We start from the raw sequence: 27,237 nt of genomic DNA on the forward strand, positions 1-27,237 counted from the left end.
TTTACATGAAAATTTAACCCATACTTGACTCAATAAGGGAGTAAATTTTATGTCGTGTACTCAATAAATGTACAGCAATGTGGAAGTTGAGTGCTGGTTTTGTTGCAAAGTTTTTTATTTGAATATTTGTGTGACAAGGCACCAACTTGGCAACTGTTTACAAAATGCTACTGTACCAAATAGGTTTCTCATTCCATCTTTTGGACTACCTTGGGACTGATGTGTGTGAATTAAAAAGCCTTCCTACCGTCAATAGCTCTAGAAAGATTTCCATTCTTTTCTATTTCTAAAGGCAGGCCAGCTGTGTGGGAGAGAATTTTAGAAGTCAGCCATCAAAGCACATGAATAAATGTAATAATTTAGCTCATTGCTATGAAATGGCAGCTAGGAATGTCCTAACATTCACACATGCACAGTGATGTTAGGAAGGAAAAAGACTATAATCCACCAGACTCAGTAGCTAGTCAGTTAATTCATACCTTTTCCATGCACACCAACTAGCTGCTGAGCTTATAAATTATTACATTTTAGAAATGAGAATTTTGCTGCAAAGTTTCAAAATACGAACATGATGCTTTATGTCTTTTGTAAGTCTATATTGTGTCATGAAAACAACTTTGAATTTCTCTTCCCAGAGTATGAATAAGTGTAACCACAGTATAAAGCTCTGGTTCCCATTGAAGCCAGGGATTCTTAGCATATATAATTTGTTCTATGACCACATGCCGGGCCAAGTCTAAACAGAAGAAGTCTAGTCTTTGCAAAAGTGGAGGCAATTCACAAAGACTTCAGAGAGCAATAAAACAACGCAAGAGTTTGTAGCTTTTAAACTGTTAATTGTTTTATTTAATGGTTTAAAAAGATTTGTAGAATGAAGAAATGCTCTCACAGTCAAACTCAAGAGATGTGCCAGCTATTAATCATCCCTAAAACAATAAGGGCATTTGTTATTACTGTCTACTGCCTGTTCTCAGCTTTAATCTGTCTTTCGAGTTTGACGCTGCCAGATTTTCAGAAGTGGGTCACCCAGTTCTCTCTGGACCCTGTTTTTCTGCTGAGCAGTTAAAATTAGCATTTTCTATTATGCTGCTGGAGATTTTGGAAAGATACTGAGAGTGAACTTAGTCACATTTTCCTGAACTCCCCCACCCCACCCCAATTTCTGGTAATGAAAAAAAATCCAGTTCATAGATAGAGATAAGAAAAACCTCGTGTACTCAAAGAAATGCCTTGTATGACCAGTAGGGATATAGGAGAAATTCAATTCAATTTGCATTTAAAGGTGAACCTACTTAATTTGCCATTTCCAAACAATACAAGTAATGAAACACAGCATAGCCCATAAACCAGATGGATGTATAGTTTGATCACTCAGCAGCTCACCCCATCTCATTCTTGATATAGTTCTGTGCTCAGCTGACATTTACAGCTTTTGTAAATAGCACTAGTTTTGGGGGATGCACATGACATCACATTTGGCCAAAGAGTGAAACTCTGAAGTCTGTCTTAGCAGCACCAAAATCTGACTGTTCTGCAGCAAGTGAAATTTAAAAGCACAACATGGTGGAAACCAAAGGCAGGAACACCCATCAAAAACTCCTCCAGAACTATGTTGCTGACCTGGCAGCAGATATCAAACAATTGTATCTAGATCTTACAAAGGATTGGCAGAATGCCCTTAAACCTCTTGAATTTTCCTTTAAAGATCTTCCAGCAAAAGTAGCTGACATTTCCAAAATGGTGGATGAAGCCTTGGAATTTGACCTCCATCCCAAAAAACCGCACGCAGACAGGTTAGCTGAACAAATCAGCAGGTTTGGCTGGAAGATTAACAGGATCGCAGTCACAGACAGGATCACAGTCTTAAGAGGGATCCTGCGCAACATTGCAACCCCTCCCTTCACTTCCTATCTCTTTCCGCACTTTTAAATATGTGGCACACCCCTTGTGGAGCCCGTGCTGTTGGTCTGGAATAAGATGGACTCATAAGCTAGGTCCTCAGTGACTATCCTAACTTTAGGCATCCTGGCAAGTATAAGCGATTAATGGATTGTGGACAAAAGGGACGACTTATGATGGAGGATTTCTCTGATAGGAGCAAGCCCATTTCCCCTTTAAAACTATGGCAGCTCCTTTCTGGGACAAGGGTTAATTGGGTTCCAATATTTCAAATAACTTTTTGTGCACAGTCAGTTTATAGATCTGAGCAGCTGCCACACCCATTAACTGTTTACAAAAAAACCCAAAACTCTGCAAACTGGGCTCTAAGGGGCAGAAGGGTTTTATCTATCTTTTACAAACTCTTACTAGATCTTAAATTTGGAGCAGGGAGCTCTGCATGCAAAGCTTGGGAAAAAGACTTCAGTGATTCTGATTGGGATAATCCATGGGGCAGCTCTCACCTTAAAGCAACGTCAGCTCTTACATGGGAGGGTGTGTCGAAACTGATTTATTGCACTTAACTGCAGTCAGGCTCAGCTATTTCCATCATTCACTTTCACCAAAATGCTGGTGAGTTGTGAAACTCGTGGGTCATATTTGCACCTTCAGTGAGAGTGTGAAAAGGTGAGGGGCTTCTGGCTTAACCTGCCCAGTCACATAAAAAAGTTTATCAACCAAAGAAATGTCCCCAAATAGACTTTAGCTCTCCTTTCCATCTTCCTTAAAAAGCGATACAACAGACTTGGCAACTAGCAGGAACAGAGAATGGCATGGGGTTGAGGAATCAAAAATGATAAATCTATGGCAGTCTGATATCATTTTTTGTTAATAACGATAAACCAACCGAAAGGGTACAGCACCAAGCCTTTCTCTCGTTTTGGTCTGACATCTGGCCTACATCTCGTTTCTCTAGTAACCCAACTGTAATAGGGGTGTAAAGAATGACACAATTGTTATACGCTGTTTGCTCCATTTATTGATAATATTTTTAAAAAATAAAAATGCTAGAACACAGCTATACTTCAAAATTGACACCTCTCTATACTCCACAACCCAATTTTGCGACCAAACATTTACAAAGATGTATATATTAGAGGGAAATGTGCCTAATAATACTGGTGAAAATAACATACCAAAATGCGTTATATTAGGGGAAATTGCTTGCAAAAATGTGTACATTAGTCAAAGTTGCATAGTGAAATGTGTGTATTAGAATTTCACACTAAAATGCAAATCACATTTTAGGAGTATTTTTTTAAAAAAGCACAAATTGATGCAGAATGTGGAGAACTGAATTTACGATTGGAAAAATGAGAATCTGACAGAACAAGAATTGACAGATCTGTCCATCTCTAATGGCCAGTGACGGGAACAAGTATAATTCTAAACTTAGACATCATTAGTTGGCATAAGTAAACGGTTCTTACATTGCACTATATGTTACTGCTTTTGTTCTAAAACCATGCAAATTCACACACAGCCTGTATTTCCTACGGTAACTAAGCTCTGTTTAGCTGCCCTTGTAGTAAATAAATCGAAGGAATTAAAAAGTAATTTCACCCCAAAGCAATCAACTCAATTGCTTGTATCCGGTTTAATTTAAATAGGAAGAAACAGACAATATATTCTGCCTATCAGCCACTAGAGGGTGAGAGCTCTGTGAGGGAAATAATTGAACATTATAACTAACCTATTCAAAGGCTAATGAATTTTCATTTCAGGAGAAATATTGGCCCATGACCTTGAGAACTGTTAAAGACAGTTGCTGGCAGCTAAGCTTCAGAATATTCAGCAACAATATAGTGCAGTTTTTCATCAGTTTGCAAGCTGACTTTTAGTTTTCAAGTTATTTTAGTGTGAATGATAGGTAGAGCCAGATAAATTTTCCTCTTCCTAGCTACATACAAGATGTCTGAAAGCCTTTTGCTCCCAAGGGTTTGCTTGACATCCATAATGTTTGCTTGGAATCAATAATTTCATTATCTTGTGTCTAGTTCCAAAGTCCAGTGAAGAATATTTGGAAGTCATTGACATAATTTTATACTAAGTTTCCAGTTCTTGTATCCTGGACAATTTGACTTCACTTATATTCGGAGATTGAAAATATGCTGCATATGTAACATGTGGCTTTTCTTTAATCTCTTAGAAACATTGAAACGGGAACTCCAGCTAATGAATGGTTCGTGGGACTCCTTAGGGACTCTTCTATCTTGTGTAAAATTCCACAAGTGTTTAGGCTACTGTGTGGAAGTGATCAATGAGCATTTAAAGCCAAGATGAGGGGACTTCAGTCTTACATGGTCTGCTTTGAAAGCACTCCAGCCATGATCTTCTGATGCATTTTTAAATTCTCAGCCTACTCAGGTTTTCCTTAGCCAGTTAAGGGATAACCACTGTGTGCTAAGACATCCTGATTAAGCACTCTTTGCTCAACGATGAAATATCTTGCTAGATCTGATCAAGATCCATCTCATCCAGCATAGGAAGCTGCCTTATACCGAGACTTCAATGCCAGTATTGTCCACTCTGGCTGGTAGCAGTGCTGCAGGTGTTCAGACAGAGCCTACCTGGGGATGACAATGAGAGCATTTAGAACCACCTACTTGCCACTCATCTGTTCTTCCAATGAGCTGCTGTTCTTCCCCAAGGCATACTTTGCAGGAATCCTAGCAACGAGCAGGTGCTAAATGGTCCGTGGCTGCTGGGTTTAAAGTGCCATATCCTTATGTCCTAACTCTGCACTTAGCACAGTGTATTTGCCGTTTAATTCAATAATTTTCAATGACGGTCTTGTTGAAAATGGCCCTTGATTGCAGATAGGCCTTGAGTTAAATAATGAGGGACACTAAGTAAATGTAAACAACTTGTTTTGTGCCACCATATTGTCTTTCCTCTTTGAAATGCTATAATCAGCTTAGTGAAAGCAGCTGGTAGTACTGTGCCTCATTAATGAAATGAGCAGGGAGCTCATTTATTCTCCAGCTAAATCCAATGTTTTTTTCTAGTGGCCTCCAGGTGGCACCAGTGCTTAAATGATAAAATCAGACGTTGACCTTCAGAAAACATGGCATCTTTGTTTTGAGGTTCTCTGTGTCGCAATTGGATGTGGCTTGCAACCAAGCGACAACTTTCACACAAATGAAACTTTGTCCAGATCACAGGAGGCGGCTCCTCCTCACATCTGGCTCATAGATCAGCTTGTTTCTAAAAATACATTGTGTACTCAGTTTGATGTCCTGGGAGTGCAGTTAACTCTGCAGCGTGCCGCTTTGAACATTTGCCTTATTAAGTGTTGCATCCAATTGGTGTTCCACTGCTCTTTGATACATCTGAACCTTCCGATGTGTTAAGTCTAAGGCCATTCCCTCTACACATCCCCTTCCCCAGTTAGATTTGCAGGGAGCTATTTCGGTCAGGTTGAGCTTCCAGAGTGCAGTGTACAAGGCTAAATTCAAGGTTCTAAAATGCACAAAAGTCAATTTGAGTCCCCTTTTCAACGGGTCATGTAAATTAGTCTCTGTTTTTGATTCTGTCCCTCTGCAGACGGTTCAAATCTGCAAATAGTCATGTGCTTCGTATCCAAGTTATTTGAAATCACAATGCAGTGGTTTTTAGAATGCTTGGACCATCTTAATGCCTTGATTTTGTTGCATGTGGCAGCTTTTCTGGAAAAATAATTGTTTTTGTGTTGACCCTTGGAAACCAGTGTGGGCCTAAATGGGTAGAACCCTCTTCTGGAGAACCTTTAGAACTGAACAGTGCTCCTGCAGATCCACCTTACAGAGCCATCCATCTAAATATGAGTGGAACCACCGCAATGTTGTGCCTCCAATACCCAACTCAGAGTTGCCCTACAAGGATACCCTGGTCAAAGGTATCAAAAGTTGCTGAGATTAAGGCCTGAATGCTGATAGAAATGGTTTTTAAAAATGGATAACTGCCAAGCCACATACATCTTTCCCCATATCATAGTACAGTCTGCATATGCCTGTTTTGCTGAAACACATTCTTACACCTCACTATACAAGTAGTGGTTAGGGTTGTAGAGCTCAACATCAAATGTGTCCAGTGCTTTTTTTCCTTTAAAAAAATGTCTAGGGGTTCTCTCATTTTCCTACTCATGTTGAAATACTGCCCCTCAATGAGGCCAAACTTAGATTCACAAAATGTTTAGGGGTAGGTGTACCCCTGTGTCCCCCCAGAAAAAAGCACTGACTTTGTCTATAGAATTAGGTCCCTCTACACAATACATTTAAAACAGTATCACACCACTTTAAATGATAATGGCTACACTTCTCCAAGTGGTTAAACAATCAGTCCCTCTCCCCTGGGAACTCTGGGAACTGTATGTCTGTGGGAGAAGTAGGGATCTCCTAGCAGCAGGCATAGGCAAACTTGGCCCTCCAGAGGTTTTGGAACAACAACTCCCATCATCCCTAGCTAACAGGACCAGTGGTCAGGGATGATGGAAGTTGTAGTCCCCAAACATCTGGAGAGCCGAGTTTGCCTATGCCTGCCTAACAGCTCTCAGCAGCCCTAACTAACTACAATCCCCATACTTCTTTGAGGGAAGTCATGAGTGAAGTGGTATAATACCACTTTAAATGTAGAGTACAGGTGGGGTTTTAGTTTGTCCAGCTTCCGTTTTGTCGCTGCAAAGGGGAGAAAGTGTCCTCTTCTCTGTTCAGAACAACAACATGATAACTGCTTTTTTGGATCCCACTTCAGTTGGTATCATTTTAGCAGCTCCTCTTTTCATGGTAAGTGTTTGTGTGTTGAGAGTGATAATGACAGGAGGGTTGGGAGAAATGCCACTCCCAGTCTGACCACAAAGTCTTTTCCTTTCCTTCGCTGTTTTCTTATCCTCACTGCTGGGGTGACAGGATGTATGGGAGGAGGGATAGCTGTTGTCTCATTATCATGGTGCTGCAGATAATAAACATGCTGACACCATGTGGATGCCTTCCACAAAAGCTGTCCTTCAGTCAGTTAGCAATTCCTGTGCCATGTGCATGACTGTAAGCAGGATTGTGCTTGTCTTCTTTCTACACATGTGGGACTGAATGTGAGAGACAGCACAGAAACTAGTATGGAATTCGTAGAATCTCATCTGTTTTATTTAATCAATTTGTTTAATCAACACAGATGAGGGAGATCGTTTTGAAATTGTGCATTTGGTGTTTGCGAATACAGTACTGCTAAAGTATTTGGAGATGTGTCCTTGTGTGTCCTACATGGCCATCTCTTCCCATGCCAAACCACCTGAAAAGTTCATGATTTCATAGAATTATAGAATTGTAGAGTTGGAAGGGACCCTGAGGGTCATCTATTCCAACCCCTTGCAATGCAGGAATCTTGCCCACAGCCATCTCTGAGTGGGCTCGAACCACTGACCTTCTGGTTAGGAGCCAAACCCACTGTGCCACCTGAGGGTCTTTCCAGAGCAGGGGTAGGCAACCGAAGCCCGTGGGCCGGATGCAGCCCAATCGCCTTCTCAATCTGGCCTGTGGACAGTCCAGGAATCAGCGTGTTTTTACATGAGTAGAATGTGTCCTTTTATTTAAAATGCATCTCTGGGTTATTTGTGGGGCATAGGAATTCGTTCATTTCCCCCTTCCCCAAATATAGTTTGGCCCACCACATGGTCTGAGGGATGGTGGACCGGCTGAAAAAGGTTGCTAACCCCTGTTCCAGAGGATGTGGAATTTAAGACATGCAAAAAAGCTGGAACCCAGCTGTTTTCATTTCAAAGACATGAAGATAAAGGAGCAACACAGATCAAAAGGAAAAAAATATTATGTATGGCGAGATCAACCTCTTCATCCATCACTGATCTTTAGTGTCATCCATTGCATTTATTTATTGCAGGGGAAATCAACCTGGTACCCTTCTGATCTTGAACTCCAATCCCCATCAAGTCCAGCAACATCTATAGGTCACCCAGTTGTTCATTCCTGGTTTATTGTATTTATATTTCTGCTTTCTCCCACTGAGTCCAAGGCAGTACAGTGGTACCTCGGGTTAAGAACTTAATTCGTTCTGGAGGTCCATTCTTTACCTGAAACTGTTCTTAACCTGAGGTCCCACTTTAGCTAATGGGGCCTCCTGCTGCTGCCATGCCGCTGCCACACAATTTCTGTTCTCATCCTGAAGCCAAGTTCTTAACCCGAGGTACTATTTCTGGGTTAGCAGAGTCTGTAACCTGAAATGTCTGTAACCCGAGGTACCACTGTATATCCTGGATTCCCATGAAGTTTTCCACCCAGGCACACTAAGCAGGCTTGAACTGCCTTAGAGAAAGATTTTCAGTGTTAAGCCAATAAAAGACTTCTAATGGCTAATTTTGAAGGCCATATAACGTGCACCTATTTCCCTTTGAAATAAATTAAATAAATAAAAAATTGTCCAGTAGCACCTTAGAGACCAGCTAAGTTTGTTCTGGGTATAAGCTTTCGTGTGCATGCACACTTCTTCAGATTCTTTGGTATCTGAAGAAGTGTGCATGCATACGAAAGCTTATACCCAGAACAAACTTAGTTGGTCTCTAAGGTGCTACTGGACAATTTTTTAATTTTTTAATTTATTTCGACTGCGTCAGACCAACACAGCTATCCACTGGAATCTATTTCCCTTTGGAAATACTTGACCCTCCTAAAACAGTGGATTGGCATTTCTTCTCTAAAGGCAAAAATCAGATCCCTGCAAGTGATAAATTGCCTATAGCTTATAACAAGCCACAAAGCCTATGAAACAATTTTGGAGAGCCAAACTTTAGACTTGACTGTAAGAGCACTCATCTGCCCCCTGGCATGTTCAAATTACTCCAGTGTGCTATGTCTTGGGCGCAGTTTTCCCTTTCCTCTCTTTGATAGGAAAATGCGGCATGCAATAGCATGGGGGCGGGGAGCGAGCTTTAGTAGTGATTTCAGTGACATGTAGATTGGCAAGTAGTTCTGATTTCTGATTTTTTCAACAATCAACAACAAAAAGAAATACATGCACACCCTTAATTCAGGCTGCCAAAATGCAGAAAGATTAAGTTAACAATGAAAGGACTGTAAGCTCACTTACGGACTCATTGTTAAAAACATGTTTATGGACGACAATCTTACTTGGCTACGAGTGATCGCCAAAGAAGAAGAAGCTCAGTCCAGTTCTGGTATGGAAAAGAAATTCCCAGACTTAAAATGTGCTCAGGGGCACCTTGTTCTTCAATTCTAACCATATACCTTTTGCACCTGGCTCTGCTTGGTAGATCTTGGCTTTCTAGCTTAAAATAAACTACACTCCCATCCTTGCATGCCAGCTCTCATAGGAATGGTAAAGTCCCTGTGAGTTGACACATATGTATTAGTGGCACTGGAAACATGAAGGACATTCTGTTATATGTATCATATTCCTCTTTCTTGTTCTCTTCTGGGGGAAAAAATTCTAAAGGAACTTCTTGACAACATTTCATTCCTGAATGGTAGTGATAAAACCATTCATTTGATACCTGGGAGAGATTTAACTCATTTAACTCACAAGGTTGCTGTGTGTGCCCTTGCAACCCAAAGGTTTAGGTGTAAATTTATCCTGCACAATACATTGCATTGTGCAGGGAGTCATTTATAATAAATTGCAATACTGTCCCTTTCACAGGACATATAAGCTGTATATAAAATGGTGTTTGTTTCCCATGTTTGTGACGACCAATGGTGTTTAATAAAACTTGACATTTCTCTTATAGAACAGAATGAAAAGCCCCAAAAGGCCTGAAATGTGGCCCTTATGTTGCTGGTCCTCTAGGCTCCTGCCATGATGGCTTTTATTAGCTCTGTTTTCTAATAGCATCTATAATAAATTAGCAAAATTGCCACACCAAATATAACCATAAAGCAGCCATCAGTAATCAGTATATGAATCTAAAGACTGCACTAGTGCAGCGTTTCTCAAAATCTTTGAATGCAGCCCTCCTTCTGAAATTATGCTACCTTTTGTGACAGCCACATGTACCCATGCAAAAATAGCAGTTTGTTCCACAGAGGCATGTGTGTGAAGATTCTCATACACAGTTGAATGCAGCCTCCTGATGTTTGTGTGATGATTTGTGAACTGGAGTAGTAAAATGAGGAAACTTGTAAAATGGGACATATGATTCCCCTATCCTAAACCAAACATTGATTAAAAAAAAATAGAGTAAGCATCCTCCTTCCAAAATCAGATTTTGATGATGGGCCAGGAGGGATAAAGTCATCCATATAAATACAATGTGAATAGGTGATTGTCCTCTTAAGTTTTGGCTGTGGAGGGAAGAGGGCAGAATGAGGAAAGTTCTTGGAGTGAAGCGCAAAGAGAAAGCGATACCTTGATCAAGAACCCCATATAACTTATGGAGGCAGTACTGTACTGTGGATTCCACACACCCACAAACTGACTGAAAAAGAATGGTGCTAGAGACAGTTCGGCATATCAAGATCAGCAATGGTGAGGAAGAGGCCTATAGCTTGGGAAGCTTCATCTGACTATAGTATAAGGGTAGGCAATATGGTGCCCTTTGGCTACTGGACTACAACATCTGTCAGCCCCAGCCAACATGGCCCATTGTTAGGGATGATGAGAATTGGTGTCCAGCAACATCTGGAGGGAGCCATGTTCACTGTCCCCGCTCTGGTGAGTGACCCAGATGGAGGCACATATATGAGAAGCTCCGGCTAGCTTCAGGTTTAAAAAGCAAATCCAAAGAGCGGATTAATACACTCATTTATCTAATGAAGGATTGGGCAGATGTCATTCAAGCTAAGCGAGGTAGGGTTAAAGAAATCTAATAAAGTAGTGGAAAGTTTCAAAAAACATTTCATTGTGAGGAGCAATGCGATTGATGGACGGGCACAATTTAATACTCGTATGAAAAAGGGAAATGAACCTATGGATGATTTTATTACCTCTCTATATTCCCTAGCTGAGCGTTGTGAATGTGATATCCTCCTCTGTGAGATGATCAGAGACATAATTGTTGTGGGTGTCAAAAAACTCAAAGTGTCCAAAAAACTACAATTGGATGAGAGACTTACCCTGGAAAAAGCGTTCATCACTGTGAAGTAGCATGAGAGAGTGTAAAGAGGCCACCATTAGACCTTCATAAAAGGAGCAGCATTCCCCACCCCCACCCTCACACTGACAGTATTCATACTCTGAAGAGAAAGTCACAGCTACAGGGACAGTCCACCACACAAAACTCACAAAACAGGGAGGAAAAATGTCGGTGGCAGGATTCTGCCTAGCAAAGGATTCCGTTTGCTACTATTGCAAGAAAAAGGAACATTTTGTTAAAGTATGCTTTGCTGAAGTAGCACTGGGACAAGTCACTACTAATCCAGCTGGCTTTCTGGGATCCTTGGCAGACAATCAAACAGTAAATTTGAGAATGTGGTTGGCAGAAATCGAGATGGATGGGTACCAAGTAGAATTCAAGCTTGACTCTGGGTGTCACAACTAACCTACTAGTGGTATTTAGACTACATTCAAAACACCAGGAGAACAGTGGGCAGCAGTGGGGAGCTTCAGAGTAGTCATGCACTGCAATGACAAAGAAGAAATCAGGAAAGTGATTTATGTAGTGAAGCAAATAGAAAGCCCTTGTTAGGATGCAGAATGGTATATGTCCAGCATTTGCCAACAGGAATACCAATATTAACTACCTCAGAAGGTGGCCTTTCTGTTGTGTTTTAATAGCATACAGAACTATGATAGAAAGAGGCTACGGATTACCTGGATTCTTCCTGCAGCTCTTCATTCAGACTTCCGCTTCATTGTCTCATAATGTCCTCTGGACCAGGCTTAATTGTAATCTCTTTGCTGCTAAAGTCTTTATTCACTTCTGAAGCAGGAAGTTCTGGAAGAAAACATCATCATCATTATTTTTTAATTAAATTGCCAGATATTGCAACACAGGCATTCAGCTTTGCCCTAATTGACTCCTCTTGGCCACTGTATCACTCCTGAAATCATATCACTAGATAAAGTTTTCATACAGTCTATGCAAATGATAATCATCTTATAACATGGAGTTTGTGGTGATGCAGCTGGATCCCACAGACTCAACTCAAGTATCACTCCAAAACATTGTGAAGAAATCACAACTATGGTTTGGGGAAATGTTCAAGTTTTCAAACCACAGTCTGTGATCAAACAGCAAAGAAGAATCAGAAACACAGACAAAAGTGGTTTTGCAAATTTTGGTTTGTGCTAGCTATAGTTTGGTATGTCTGAATTGTACCCCAGAAGCAGGAACAGTTCTGTACCATAGTTTGTATGTTGGGAAGCTCAAAGCAAGGTGTGGCATGATGTCTGAACCGAGTCAGTAACCATATTCACTACCATGTACACATTGCTTAGAGATTTTTGAGCTATAAATGCTTTTGAATAAATTAAATAGTATGATAATTGTAAGAGGTAACACTCTCCTTTATGCTCAATTGCTCCTGTAACGTCAACGGTATTCAAATCCAAAGTGGGCCAAGGGAAATCACAATTGTTCATCTGTCTCACTAAATGCTAGGTAGAGGTTTTCGTCATGAAGTCTGCCTCAGGTAAACAAATCATCATATAAATGTGTCACTCCCTCATAATGTGGCCCTAATCATGATTTTACATTATAATATGATAATATTATAGTGTAAAATCATGATTAGGGCCAAATCAGACTACTGCTTTTCATGTTCCAAATATGCTTTTCCAGTGCATTTTCATATGCTGGAGAAGTCTTGAATGATTTCAACCTGTTTCCAGAGCCTCACTTACCACACCCTGACTTCTATATTTGAGGGATACAGTGAAGTGAGATATTTAAATGTTCACAAGACTCTTTGGGCCACCAGGACTGGTTGGAAAGTGGGGAGACACACACACACACACACACACACACACACACACACAACTATGGCTATGTGCATATGGTACATTTAAAGGACATGCCATTTTAAGAATCCTGTGAAGTGTAGTTTGTTAAGGGTGTTGGGAGTTGCAGCTCTGTGAGTGGTAAATCAGTTCCCAGGATTTGCATGGGGGGGGGGGGTTAGTTTAACTGTATGGTGTCTGCACAGCCACAGTTTCAATTCCCAAAATCACACACAAAACAAGTGTACTTCATTTATCATTTATTTATATCTATCAATAATAATCAAAGCCGTTCTGTTAGCCTCAACACATAAAAAATGGTTGTATGAGCGGTTTCTTACTTCAGATCTGATCATCTGCTAGACATTATGAAGTAGGTGAGTCAAGGTTCAGAGAGGCCTCCCTAAGGGATGTACTTCCCAAGATGATCCAGACACCTTTCAGGTCAGCCTGGGAGCATCGCCATGCCACTGGGCTTGCCTTCAAGAATCCTAAGGCCATTGGAATGGATGTAAAAGCAGATCCCTTGGTATTTTTACCTGAGTGTTATTTATTGAACATTCATTGTGGTTTGTTTGCGGGGAGGTTATATGTGTCACATTGCATCAAGCAAGTGTTCTCCTACTCTAGAGAACGAGAGTGTTCTTTCAGTGCATTTTCCTGTCACTTTCCGTATCGGGAAGAGTCCTTTTTTTTTGGGAAGAAACAGGTTTAGGGCACAAATTGTACAACTTGAATTTGCTGGTACATGGATCCCACCTGAAAATAGTGACAGTCCAGAAGTGCCCCATGACACATGAGGCACCATCTTGGTCAGAAGGAGCGACTGCTGATTATGAAGGGGGGGGGGCAAAGAAAATGTAGGAGAAGCTCGAAGGCAGCCTCTGTTTTTGTTCACTTTGTTGAAATTTCCTTCTATTGCATTAAAGAAGAACAAACAGTTCATTTGTTTCAGAGGTGCTGCACATCTGTTTCTGTGTCTAATCACTGTTAATTATAAAGGACCATGTCTCAGTAATATTCCCGGTCCCAGAGCTATGGTGTGCTTGTTGCTTCGTCTACAGTGTTTATTGCCAACTTTTGGCACAGCCTCATTTCATTATCAAACACAAAAAGGTAGAGCTTTTACTGGATCCTTGGCATGCACTACAAACTATCCAAGCTAAAGCAGTGACTAATCAGGGAATTCCCGCGAGGAAGCTTTGTAATAACTCTTGCAAGGGTAACAAGGACAATTTCCATAGCCGCAATGTTTTAAGCCAAACAAAATCCAAGCAGCTCTCATTTTTTCCCTTGCATGACCACACACACACACGGTAAGCAATGTCCTTCTAAAACAGAACAGCTGTACGGTTAGCATGCAAAGTTTGCATTGCTTTATCATAGCGGGGCTAATAGCAAAATTCTATTAATTGCCGGACGGTGTTTTGTTTGGCAAATCCAGGAAGCAGTTTACATGGCTACGCAGTGCTCTGGTTCACAGTGCTTCTAAAATAGTATTATTGTAAGGGACTAATACTGATTAGGGACAGTTCCCCGGAGGAAGGAGGGCCTTTTGATGATTGAGTCATTTCCTTTCTCTGTTCTGCTTCAGTGATACAGTTCTTCTCTCACCCCAGATACACACCCCTTCTGTCCAGAGAGTCCTCCAGCAGAGTGCTCAGAACTTCATGCCTTGGCCTGACGTAGAGATGCTTGCGTTCATGGCTCCTGGAGCAAGCAATGAAGCAAATATCAGATGACATACACCCACAAGACCACGTATTCACCTCCCACACAATGCTGCCGGTTTCTATATCCTTGCTTTCATTCGATGGTGGTTTCCCAGTGTCCAGGGAAGACTGGTCCATTAGGGCAAATGGGACATTGCTTCATCAACCTCAATCAGCCCTCAATTTGAACCCTGGGGGAGCTTGAGTCGATTTACATTGGCGGGACTCCCCCTATTGGTGGTTGACCCTTCCTGGACTCCCTGCATGGTGGGCAGAAGTCAGATATAGTTGGTTCAGTCCACTGCCTAAGCCAATACCGCTCACATTCTGTAACCAATAAAGTTGTGGCCTAAATTTTGCCCATTAACCATTAACCTAATATAATGTGACAATGTGTCTTTTTCAACATAGGGGGAGGCCTTGGGGTCTTGATACGCAAATGATATGTTACAGACGATATATTACATAATCTGTACGCACCATGTCTAGGAATGTAAGATTTGAAGAGACAAACTGCAGAAGGCCACTACCCTACTAGACATTAGAGAGGGGGTTGGACTAGATGACCCTCATGGTCCCAACTCTACATTTCTATGATTCTATTATTCTAAATCCAAATGAAGCAAATTAATCTATCCACACATGGCAGCTTAAATTCAGCAAGGCCATTCTCTTCCCACCCAATGTGCTTCAAGTCATGTTTACATGTTGCTGTAGACACCGGGGGGGTGTGACTTCACTCAGTGCACATTATCTGTTTTGTTTCCCCACACCTGCAACTCCCCAACTCCTGTTCATGAAGCTGTTATCTGCGCATGTGCAATTGCTGTCTGAATTGTACATACCTTAGCTTAACTGGAAAGTGAATGTGACTTCTATTGTCATCAGATAGAAGCTGGCTTGAGGAAAGACTCATCAAACAGCAGCATTTTTTCAAGAAACTACAGGATGGATATTAGCCACACATTGTGGCTAATGTTGTGTGCATATCACTTCAGACACCAGCAGTGGAAGCACACTGGAGCCAGAGTAAATGGTAATGTGTATGCAGCCTTAGACTCCTGATGCAGTTTTCTTTCTCCCCCTCCAAAGCCACCCAAAAAGGGGTGTGTGAGGGAATCATAACACAGATAAACCCAGTAGAATGAGGACATTTTATCATCCATTCTTATCCTGTACCCATATGCACATTATAGCAATGATAGTCATGTCATAATGAAATGTTTTAACAAATGAGGGTACAGTGGTACCTCGGGTTAAGAACTTAATTCATTCCGGAGGTCTGTTCTTAACCTGAAACTGTTCTTAACCTGAAGCACCACTTTAGCTAATGGGGCCTCCTGCTGCTGCTGCTGCCGCGCCGCCGGAGAACAATTTCTGTTCTCATCCTGAAGCAAAGTTCGTAACCCGAGGTAATATTTCTGGGTTAGCGGAGTCTGTAACCTGAAGCGTCTGTAACCTGAAGCGTATGTAACCTGAGGTACCACTGTATTCCACACAGGGCTTTTTTTCAGCAGGAAAGAGAGAGTAAGGGAGATGTTTATGGTGAGTTCTGGCACCTCTTTTTCTAGAAAAGTAGCACTGATTCCACAATTGTGGAATGCGGGTTTCAGCCTGAGACAGGCTCCATCCCTTGTGGAACCATGCAGGCTCTAAAGACCTCTTGACTGTGGTCCTCAGCAGCTAATCTGGTGGTGAGCATGGTCAAAGTAGGTGCCCTCCTCCTCTTAAACTGGCCCCCACATGCACAAGGCCCTCCATTATTGAATTTATAACCAGGAAGAGGGTGCATCATCATCAGGACAATCCCCACTTTAGCAATGGGCCTACTTTAAAAAGATATTTGCCCCTGCCACCAAAACTCCTGAGGTATGGGGACGGCAGAAAAATTGGCTTGGGGGAATTGAACCAGGACGCCAAATGGAGGGCAAGCTGTCCCTGCTTTACAAGAAACGCCATACAAAGCACATGTTAATTGTCATATGCCAATCCTAAAGCACATACACCCTTGGAAGCCAATTGTGGCTCCCCAATGTGCATACCTGCTGCAGAAGAGATGCCAGTTTGCTTTACACGAGCCAAGTGAAACTTGCAGGAAATCACAGCAATCTCCTCCTGCAACAACCTTTGCAGAAGGGCTTATTTTATCAAGATGCTGCAGATCTTATGCCCATTATCCATTGCTTTGTGGTTTGTCACACATTTTCTAAACGGGCAATTTTGAAATGACATTTAAGGCCAGCAAGGGAAGGCTATCCCGTCTAAGCTAAGCTAAGCCTAGACATTTTAAAGTGCTTTCCCTCTGGAGGTGCAGTAATTGCTTTACGATTAGACAGGAAGCTGTATCAGCATTATTGCTCTAAAGGAGCCAGTGTTATCAAAAGACAACACTTCGGGGCCTGTCCTCACAGGAAGGGCATCGTGAGTAATCAACAGTGCTTTAAGCCAATTGGCTGCAAGACCCTTTGTATGGCTGGCAGAGTGTTTAGTGGAAAACATCTGACTGCCATTATTTTGTAAAATGCCCGGAGAATATAAATTTAATAAATAACGCCACTACCATGGATGTAAAAATGTGGGTTTTGTTCTTTAACTCAAATCATATGCACATAATAATTTGTACCCAAATACAGGTACGTTCGCTTCTGCCTCTTACTCAAGGCTTCTTCCCACCCCTCATGCTAAAATATATTACTATTTTTCTGAATATAAGAATTCACAAAGCAAGTAAAAAGGAGGTGATTGCACAGAGATATTTAATAGCTGCTTGCTTATAAAATGCAATAAATCCTGAGCGGGTGTGAAAGAATAACAGATCTGGTTCTAATCAGGATATGATAACACCTTGCTTCAGATTATCTGTCTCAGCGGCTTCAAACAGAAAGATACATCATATACAACAGAGCTCTGTGGAATTCATCATTAACTTCCGAGACCCTCCAGAAAGGAGTGGACCTAGTTCTCAGCTGCTCAACAGAACACGGTAACCAACCATGTTAAAAGCTGCTGGAAGGTCCAGTGGGATCAACCAGCTAGTTGTGACCCTTGTTAGCACATACACAATATGTTGAAGCCAATCATGGTGTTACAAACGCAGTCTGTATGTAAGTGGAGAATGTGACAAATGGAATGGGGAGGTTGGAGTGATTGGATCTGTAGTAAAGTCACCAGGATATTTTTAAAACACAAAAGGGCATTCTCCTGCCTGCCTAATAAAAGTGAGCATACGATATTTCAGTGGATATTATTATTATTATTATTAGTCCTATGGGTAGGCTAATTTAGTTTGGCAAGCTGACACAGTGAGAAGGATTACATCAGGCCCCATTAGTAACCAGGTATTAGCTAAACAATTGTACATACCTGTTTGGAATAAATCCTCTCCCAAAACATAGGTCCTTAACTATTGGAGGAGGGAGCAGTGGCTTCAGGGCCTGAACTCTTTTCTGAGTTGTAGATCTGAAAATAAATGTGCTCTTTGTGAATCATTCTGGAGTTTGGCAAAATGAGGTAAATGTGTAATAAAGTAATCCTCAAAGAAATACTGGAAAACCAAAATCAGTTCATTTCTCATGAAAGCAGATTGATACCACATTTAGACTAAAAATAATTAAAGCTATTAAACACTCGCCCCCTTATTTCCAAATAAGAGATTGTTATTCAGCTCAAAACCATTTTTGCTTTCATTATGACAGTAAAGGCACCTGAAGGTAACTGACACTGAGGATTGAAAATGGTGTCTTAACATTTTGTACATGGGACTATTCCACAGTACTGAAACGTACTGAACTTGTTTCTTTTATCAGCATTTGTTGCTTAGATTATTGTTGTTATATTAGTGTAACCAGAAGTACTCTATGTACCTTCTCAAATGTAATAACAAAATATTAAAGATTGTGTTTTCTTCTATCAATCTGTAGCAATGTACCTAACAGAGTGGTAGCACAGAATACTAATTAGGTATTTGATAAACACTATAATTAGCATATCATGTAATGATAGTATGAGGCCATGGGGTTTTTGATATGGGAAATTCCTAATGAATAGCAGGAATTCTCAAGTTGGAGCAAGAATATTTACAGTGATAGTATCTTTTGGCTTTGGCTGTTGGTAAGTTTGATATCAGAATGTACCTTTCCCAAGACAGCACGAGGGACAACCTTCTGAAATCCCTTTTCTTGGGAAAGGACCTTATGAAAGACATTGCAAAACCATTGGTTCCCCCACTTTGATTTTTCTAACTTTCCCTCTAAGAGCTCCCAGGCAAGCAACAAGTCAAAACTAACAAACACCCACCTGGTGTTTTTGTGTTGATCAAACTTTCCTGGGGCTCCCCCTCCCATGCCAGTTTGAAAGCAAAATATGCAACACAGTCAGATTAAGTCAACAAGGCAAAGTGTTTCTAAAAAGAAGAGCACACATTCAGCCACTTGTAGCCATACACCTGCAGACGGTGCACAGAGATTGGGGGTGTACTTAGCTGTGGGGAATATTGTGTTACATTCTCCTGATTATAATGCTGGTGCTTTTGTTCTGTTTTCTAACATGCCTTTTGCACTGCAGTACCTGCTGCTTGGGGTGGCCTATCCCTTTTCGCCACCTGAGGTGAAACAGGAAGTTGCTGCCTCTTCCCTCCCACCAAAGCCGGGGTCCTGCTGCCACCACATCTCCTCACTTGCACCAAATCCCATTTGTATGAAGTAAATGTCTGTTTTCTCTCATCCATTTGGCTGCAGTTGACTGAAGCTGCATTTCCTTGACTGGTTGAATTGTCATCTCCACACACTACCTTCAAGACAAACATTGTTCTTTCTACCCTTTTACCCTCATGATGACTGTCCTGTGAGGTACCATATTTTTTGCTCTATAAGACTCGCTTTTTCCCTCCTAAAAAGTAAGGGGAAATGTGTGTGCGTCTTATGGAGCTAATGCAGGCTGCGCAGCTATCCCAGAAGCTAGAACAGCAAGAAGGATTGCTGCTTTCACTGCGCAGCGATCCCTCTTGCTGTTCTGGCTTCTGAGATTCAGAATATTTATTTTCTTGTTTTCCTCCTCCAAAAACTAGGTGCGTCTTGTGGTTTGGTGCGTCTTATAGAGCAAAAAATACGGTAGTTAGGTTGAAAGACAGGGTCTGGCCCAGTGTCACTCAATGAGCTCCATGACTGAATGAGGATTTGAACCTAGATCTTCCATAATAATAAAGGAGGCAAGCTAGCCTCCTTAAGGGATCCCATGGAGTAGACTCTAGTGAGCAAAAATAAGTTTTCCTATATACAAATGGTGAAATGATTCTCAAAGAGGGAGGTATTAGACTTGGAAGAAATCCCAAAGTTTCAAAAAATATTCAGGGCAGGGTACCTAATGGGGAAATGCCCCAAACAGCTTAATAAAGACAGAACAGGCTCAGTAGGCATAGAATCCTGACTGATTTGGGAGGGGTTGCGGGAACAGGAAAGAGAGAGAGAGAGTGATGGAATGGAATGGAAGAAAGGATGTCTGGTTGGCCAGAAAACTGAATAGCAGCATTCCATGCTGCAACATTTTGTTGCAGGTCTCACTTGTAATGATTTCCTAATATAACTTTCTTTGAGCATCAATACAACAAAATAAATATGCACACAAAACTCCTAAACCAATTCAGTTAGAGCATTTGCTTATGCTCCTACACATTCTGTACATGATACCACAGACTTTTCTTAATAGGAAGGGCTATAAAGGCTTCCTGTTCCGACTTTGCCTAGCTCTCATTCATGGTGTGTTTAGTTTCCTGACTCTGACCCCAACTTGACTCTTGGCTTACAGCTTCTGGCTCTCACTTGGTGACTGCCTGCAGTTCAGCTCTGATACTTCCAGACAGCAATTAAAGACAGTAGCTTTCTTTGGAGACAAGATTTGACAACCTTATTAACCACAATGCACTGGGGCCCCAGAACACTGTTAGAGCTGGACTGGGACCTCCACAGTACTAAAGAGGGCACAGTGCTCTGGTGACGTCTGAGACCTTGTTTACACACCCATGTTCACAACTCAAAAACAGCATCAAGTGACAACCTGTGTGAAAGAGCCATCACTGCTCAGACACCATAGATAATGGCCTCAAACACAAGGGGTGGGCCTGAACTAAGAAGAGTTTCCTGAGCTCAAATGTAACAGAGAACTTTGGTTAGCTTAAAAATGGAAGCATGTGTTTCTGGTGACCATATTGGAGGAAGAGAGGAGGCTGCAAGCTTGAGGCTTGTGCAAATTCATTCACATAATGCTAAACCATAATTTAGTGCTATGTCTGGACCAGCCCAGAGCTTCCTGAGAGAGATGCTACTGTGATGTTGTTCACTGAATTCTTCACTGGGATTTTTATGTAACACTTTTTGTTTCCTAAATTAGTGTCTCCTCAAGGACAGTTGTGAGAAAAAAGCTGAACATCTGGACTAGGTCCAAGTATTGAGTCTGAGGCTATCTGCATGGCTTTGCCTTAACTCACACAAGTGTCTGTGCTGCAGTGCACGGACTGTGGAAGGACCATGTGGACAGCGTCTGTCTCTTGAAAGAACCCTTGTGTGCTTCTACCCTGAAATCTCCTGATGTACCAAGTTTCAGGGCCAGTTTCCGCATGCATGAACTTCACTTAATCTATCATCACTCGATTACTCAGCTCCTGGGCCTGCTGCTTGAAATGGTGCCACCAAAAGATAATCGTCAGTTCAACATAACACAGCAGAATGTACTGAAAGAACTGGCTGGTTCCCACCATGTACTTTTGTGCTCGCATTTCACAGAATCGGGCCCTTTAACAGCTGGCTAAACTTTGTTATGATGAATACTCCAAGCTCTAATTGTTTGGTGAAAAATATTGCTCAGTGGCTATATAAACAATTTTAATTGGCTCAGGATCCCCAAAATGTGCTTTTTTTGTTTGGCTGCCAAGCTGGCTTTCTCGCCTGCTAATTATGCTGAGCTCTAGCTTTTAGCAAAAACAGGAAATAAAGCATCCATTACTCAAATGACAACTTCTCACCCAGCCTGCATTTCAACATCCATTGTGTAATTTCCTACTCCTGAGCCCAGTTAAGAGCTAAACACATTTTAAAAACAAGTCGCCCCTTTTTGCAAGGGCCAGTGCTACAGTTTATGCTACCCATTAGTAGACTGCAGTGCTTGCAATTCTAGAAGCACTCAAAAGAGGTTAGCCGCACACCCAGCATGCATCCGTGTGAGAGAAGTCATTATCTCCCAGCTCCTGCTGCCTACCTATTTTCAATAAATAAGCCCACCACAGGATTTGTATCAGCCTTCAGGCAAGACAACAGGTAAAACTTCCCTGTGGGATTGCTAGTCATTGTCCTTCAGGGATAACCTCTTTCTCTGCCGCTCAACAAAGGGTCATTGTGGAGCGTCAGCTGCCCTCAATACACTCTCCCACCCCACCCCCAATAGATTCAGTAGATTTGCTCAGCTTTATCTAGCAGCAAAGAAATAGATTATTGACTGTTTTACACAGATATAATTGGACAATTGTTCTCGTGGGAAGTCTCTGCTTTTGAAGTGAGAACTTGAAGACCAAGAAGGAAGGAAGCTGTGACCTCTCTGAGGCGGAGAGGAGCTTGGGGACTTCACACAGAAAGACTTCGCCTTTCCCTGGCATAGTAATGGTAGTTTGCTAGAAAGAGAAAAAGAGAAGATCGGCTAAGCCCATTCCCTGGATGTGCACTGGCACAGACATCTGCATTATTGAAACCTATGTGCAGGTGCAGGCATAGACATCCAGAGAGCAGGGCCAACAGTTCTGCCTGCTCCATTCCCTGGTAGACATGCAGGGACCCCTTCATGGCTCAACACATGTTCCCATTTTCAAACACTGACAGCTGGCTTGGTGGAGCTCCATAGTCGATTATTTTACCACTTTGAAGACAAAACAGATACTGTAATCAGTTTGCTAAGTAGATACACAGTTCTCACTTTTGCTTTCACTTTTGTGGACAAGGCGGCAGTGTGAAGGCAAAGTCTTGAGAAGCCCTGTGCAGTCTCTCTTCCTTTCCTCTGCACACATTCACACAGAACAGCAGTCCCTGCTCTGTACTGCAGGCTTTGTGCTTGCAGCATAGCTATCTGCCTCTTGAGTCTCATTGCGCACACACCCAAAAAACCAAATGTGTCTACAAGGGATATCATACTGTAGGGATTTGTGGGAGTATCCCACAAAGGATAAGATGCGTTTGGGACACTCTTCGCTTGATTGTGTGGGGGGAAAACCTTTTATCAAGGCGGAGTCCGTTCATGTTCTGTCCATGAAGATTTGGATAAGCTGTGCTCTGAGGGAAAGAGATAGTTCCAGCTTCTGATTCAGTGTGGCTGATGAGCTGAGCAAAAGCCTTACACATCCTTTCCCCGTAGTCTTTTATTTTTAAACACAGCAATTTATGCTCCTTCGCCATTTTTAGTTACAATTTCATAATGGGGTGAGAATATTCCTTCAGAAGAAAAAGCATATGCTATCCAGCAGTAGAAAACACAGAAAGCACAGAGAATAATGTAATTGTTCAGATCCAGAAAGAAGTAATAAAATTCATTTTTTAAAAAAATCTGTGTTCAGTTTTTTCTCAACATACATTAGCAAAGGGAACTACAACCATCTCATATATGTCTGCTTTGTAGTAAGTCCCACTGATATCAATGGTGGTGGTGTTATTTCCAGGTAAGTGTGTCTAGATCTGCAGCCTACAGTACATCTCAGAGTGAACGTTCTTGGTCAGGTCTCCCCTCTAACCAATGTGAAGTATTTAGAATTTCCTGGAAGGTGACCAAGAACAGAACAACACCTTACATATGTGCACTGCAAACATATGCAAAATAGCAACCAGGTCCCTGTTTTTCCCCTCCATGGATCTGGGAAGAGTAAACACTTAAGTTTTATTCCATATCCTTTCCCTGCCGAAACGCTTTAAGCCAGCCTGACCTTTCCCCACAGTTTATCCTTGGGCTATTCCAATGGATCATGTGCAACCATCTTCAGAATTGCCTCCCTCTTTTTGTACGGCAGTGGTAACAATGGTAGGCTACAAGCCAAGTCTGGCTAATTGTTTATTGCTGCCTGGCCCACTGACCATGGAATCCTGCTACGTAACCTAGCAACATAGCTAAAACCCTTGAGTATATTTTTATGCTGCTTTTACTGCTGTTTTTATCTCTGTGTTGTTGTATATCGTTTTTCAACACTGTTGTCGGCTACCCTGAAAACACAATGTGCTTGAAGGCTGATCAGAGAAAGGGGATAACTTGACGAGCCACCTATAAAGATGGACCTAGGAGCCAGTGTGGTGTAGTGGTTAGAGTGATGGACTAAGACCTGGGAGACCAGGCTTCCAATCCCCACGCAGCCATGGGGTGGCATTGGGCCTGGCACTGTCTCTTAGCTTAACCCACTTCACAGGGTTGTTCTAAGGACAAAATGGGGATAGAGAGAAGCACGTATGCCACCTTGAGCTCCTTGGGAAATAAATGTAATCCATAAATAAAAATAAGATAGAAGATAGCCGTCTGGGCACTTTTCTGGGAAAAGACTTGGCCTACCACACCAGCTAGATACTTAACACACAGCTTTTGCCCAAATAAACTTACTGACCCCTATAAATTCTTAGAGTGGTTACTGATTTCTCATTTCCTCTCATTCTTAATATGCTACATTGCCTCATCTTGACTCATTGTCCTGCCTGGACTGGTATGCACAGCACTCTTGCAGTTCCCTACTACCTTATATATTCTGCCTCTATATATGTAAGTTTCTTGGACCAAAGCCATTCTGTACCTGTCTACTTAGAATTATGCTTCACTGAATTCAATGGAAATTCATCCCACATGACTAGAATTGCAGGCAAAATGATCCTGGGTTGTTTCCTTATACTGAGGTGCTCTGAGACAGAGTAAAACACTATTTGAGCATTACCTTAAAGGCACAGTTAAATGTTGAGCAGATGCAAAGCACATATTTACAATATTTCTTTCTATAAGATGAATGCTGAAATTCTTTTTTGGCACTTCTCATATGCCAAAACTTTGAAATAATAACTATTGTTGAAATGACACTTATAATGATGTTAATGTACTCTGAATATAGCTGTGGAGACAAATGCGAAAACAGGGAACAAATGAGAAAGCATTCACTGGACCAGTTACACAGGATTCAGAGAAAGCACTCTCTGTCTTTTTCAGGGCATATCTACACTGCAAACGTATTGGTTTCAAAACCATTGTTTCTCCCAAAAAAACATGGGATATAGCTGTTTGGTGGGGCCAACCAAAATTCTCTAACAAGGTTTTTTTGCTATGTTCACCAAAACAAAGCCAATGATGAGTACAGGCTACACATTAGGGCAAATAAAGGTGCCCTTTGAATTGTCCATAAAAGCACTGGATTCATAGGTTTCCATAGGCAATTTGCTCAGCTTATTGATTCTCGGCTGTTTAAATTAAAGTTTGATGTCCTGGAACAGGCTATTTGGCACAAAGCACTAATAGGATGCAAAAGCACATATGTTGCCACAATGGAAACATTAACCTGCACACAGAGCAACAAACTGCATTGCTAAATGAGCTGCATATGCAGTTTAAACCTCCAAATATTTTTAGAAATTTGCTGCAGGATGTGATGATGATCAACAACACAGATGACTTCAAAAGGGGGTTATATTTATTTTTTAGGTTTCCTGCCCGGCCTTCATGACAGGGTCCCAGGGCAGATTACAACAACAGAGCGCAATTATTAAATAAAAAGATAAAATTATTGCAATTATGAAAACAAATAAAAACTTCCTGAATGGAACAGAAGAGGACACATTCAGGAAAAGAGGTGCGTCTCCCAAAACAATATACCCCAACCGTCAAAGGGAAGGGCCAAGAGCAGCGTCCTCAGCGTTTTGTGAAAGCTGTACAGCAAAGATGGCAGAAGCACTGCTGTGGGCACAGAGTTCCACAGAGAAAAAACCCCCTCCAGGCTGCCTTTCCTCACACTTCTGAGGATGTCAGAACTACCAAGAGAGGCCCCTCTGCAGATCTCAACACCTAAGAAGGTCAATAGAGATGGAGCACAGCCTTCTAGATATTATTGGCCTAAGTTGTTCAAGATTTTAAATGGTAAAGTTACTGAGCACCTTGAATCGGGCCTGCAAATGAACTGCCAACCAGTGCAGCTGTTTTAAAACAGGGTGTATTTGACTTAACCCGGTCAGTTATTTGGCCATTGCATTTTTGATCTGTTGAGGTTTCTAAATTGTCACCAGACCATAGAGTACATTGGCCATGTTATCACTGTAAAAGGGGAACCATAGCTGGCAAACCATAGCTGGAAATAAGCACTCCTAGCCATTCAAAGAAGATACAACTATCAACGGCTGCTGGGCATAATTGTGTCATAATCTGGCAGTCATCAGGACTTTGTGTCAGAAGCCACAGTGGCACTTACTGAGGAGCTGGACCAGGTTCCTGGCTCTGACCTTGATGCTGGAGATCAGGGTCCACGGAACATGAGCCTGGCAGGCAGCAGCCCATTGAACTGAATCCTGCAGTGTTTTCTCCAAGGTCTAAGGAACCAAGTGCGTTCCCTGCAACTGTCCTAGAAAAACCAGGACATCCCTTTTCTTTTTGCGCAAGAGCATGGTGACCAGTTTGGGCATGATGATCTTGAGCTACAATCTCACCCCAGAAAAGTGTTTTTGAGGGATCATGATCTCATGTGAGAGCACCCCCCAAAAAAAGTGTTTATTTCGGGGCTGCAATCTCCCACAGGTCACATGACTCGCCTGTGAGCCTGGCCCGGAAGGTGCGTGGCCCAGTTTTTGGCCTGGACATGTTGGAGGGTATGAAAGTGGCTCCCACACTTTCTTATCAGTCCAACAGCACAGCAAGAATTCATATTCAGGCCAGAGTGTTGACCTTTTAAAAGCCTGTAGTTCTCCAATAAAGGGGGCAGCATATAGGAGAGGTGGACTGGAGGCAGAAGCTCAAAAGGTCTCAGTTCCCCTGCAGTTCTTGTTGGAGCAAGTGCCTCACTAGAAGCTCCCCATTGTGCTATGACAAGCAGCTGGCCTTGTTGCCTTGCCTAATGGGCTCTTTGTTGGGACCAGAACACGATAGATAACTATGGAGTACCGTATTTTTCGCCCTATAGGACGCACTTTTTCCCCTCCAAAAATGAAGGGGAAATGTGTGTGCGTCCTATGGGGCGAATGCAGGCTTTCGCTGAAGCCTGGAGAGCGAGAGGCGTCGGTGCGCACCGACCCCTCTCGCTCTCCAGGCTTCAGGAAGCTATCCGCAAGCCTCGCGTGCAGCAGCCTGCAGCCCGAAGCACGGGGTGCGCTGCGTAGCACGCCCCGTGCTTCGGACAGATGTCGGCAAGCCTCGCACGCCTGGCGGGAGGTCCCGCCGGGCGCGCGAGGCTTGGGGCAGCAGCCTGCAGCCAGAAGTACGGGGCGAGCTGCAGAGCCCGCCCCCTGCTTCAGGCAGATGTCCTTAAGCCTCGCGTGCAAGGCTTGGGGCGGCAGCCTGCAGCCCGAAGCAGGGAGCCAGCTGCGGAGCCTGCCCCCTGCTTCGTGCAGATGTCAGCAAGCCTCGCGCGCCCTGCAGGAGGTCCCGCCGGGCACGCAAGGCTTGGGGCGGCAGCCTGTTCTGGGGGCTGGGGTCGGGGGAAGCTCAGGCCAGCCCCCGCACCTGGGGG

General features: G+C 42.4%; 1 protein-coding gene across 7 annotated transcripts in view; it reads right to left on the minus strand.

Moving 5' to 3' along the window:
- Positions 1-11,630: 11,630 nt before the first annotated feature.
- Positions 11,631-27,237, minus strand: part of LOC308571272 (uncharacterized protein) — an 86,508-nt gene continuing 70,901 nt past the window's right edge. For 5 of the 7 annotated variants that reach the window (XM_081166876.1, XM_081166877.1, XM_081166880.1 and 2 more), the window contains 4 exons: positions 17,895-17,990; positions 15,377-15,472; positions 14,447-14,529; positions 11,631-11,815 (listed from right to left, as the gene is read on the minus strand). In XM_081166876.1, the coding sequence (XP_081023002.1) occupies positions 11,730-11,815; positions 14,447-14,529; positions 15,377-15,472; positions 17,895-17,990 (361 nt within the window). In that variant the 3' untranslated portion in view covers positions 11,631-11,729. Of the gene's footprint in view, positions 11,816-14,433; positions 14,530-15,376; positions 15,473-17,894; positions 17,991-27,237 lie in introns of all 7 variants that reach the window. The other 2 variants (XM_081166878.1, XM_081166879.1) reach the window with 2 other exon arrangements.

The sequence above is a fragment of the Podarcis bocagei genome (assembly GCF_964188305.1).
Source record: "Podarcis bocagei genome assembly, chromosome: 1".
Taxonomy (NCBI): Eukaryota; Metazoa; Chordata; class Lepidosauria; order Squamata; family Lacertidae; genus Podarcis; species Podarcis bocagei.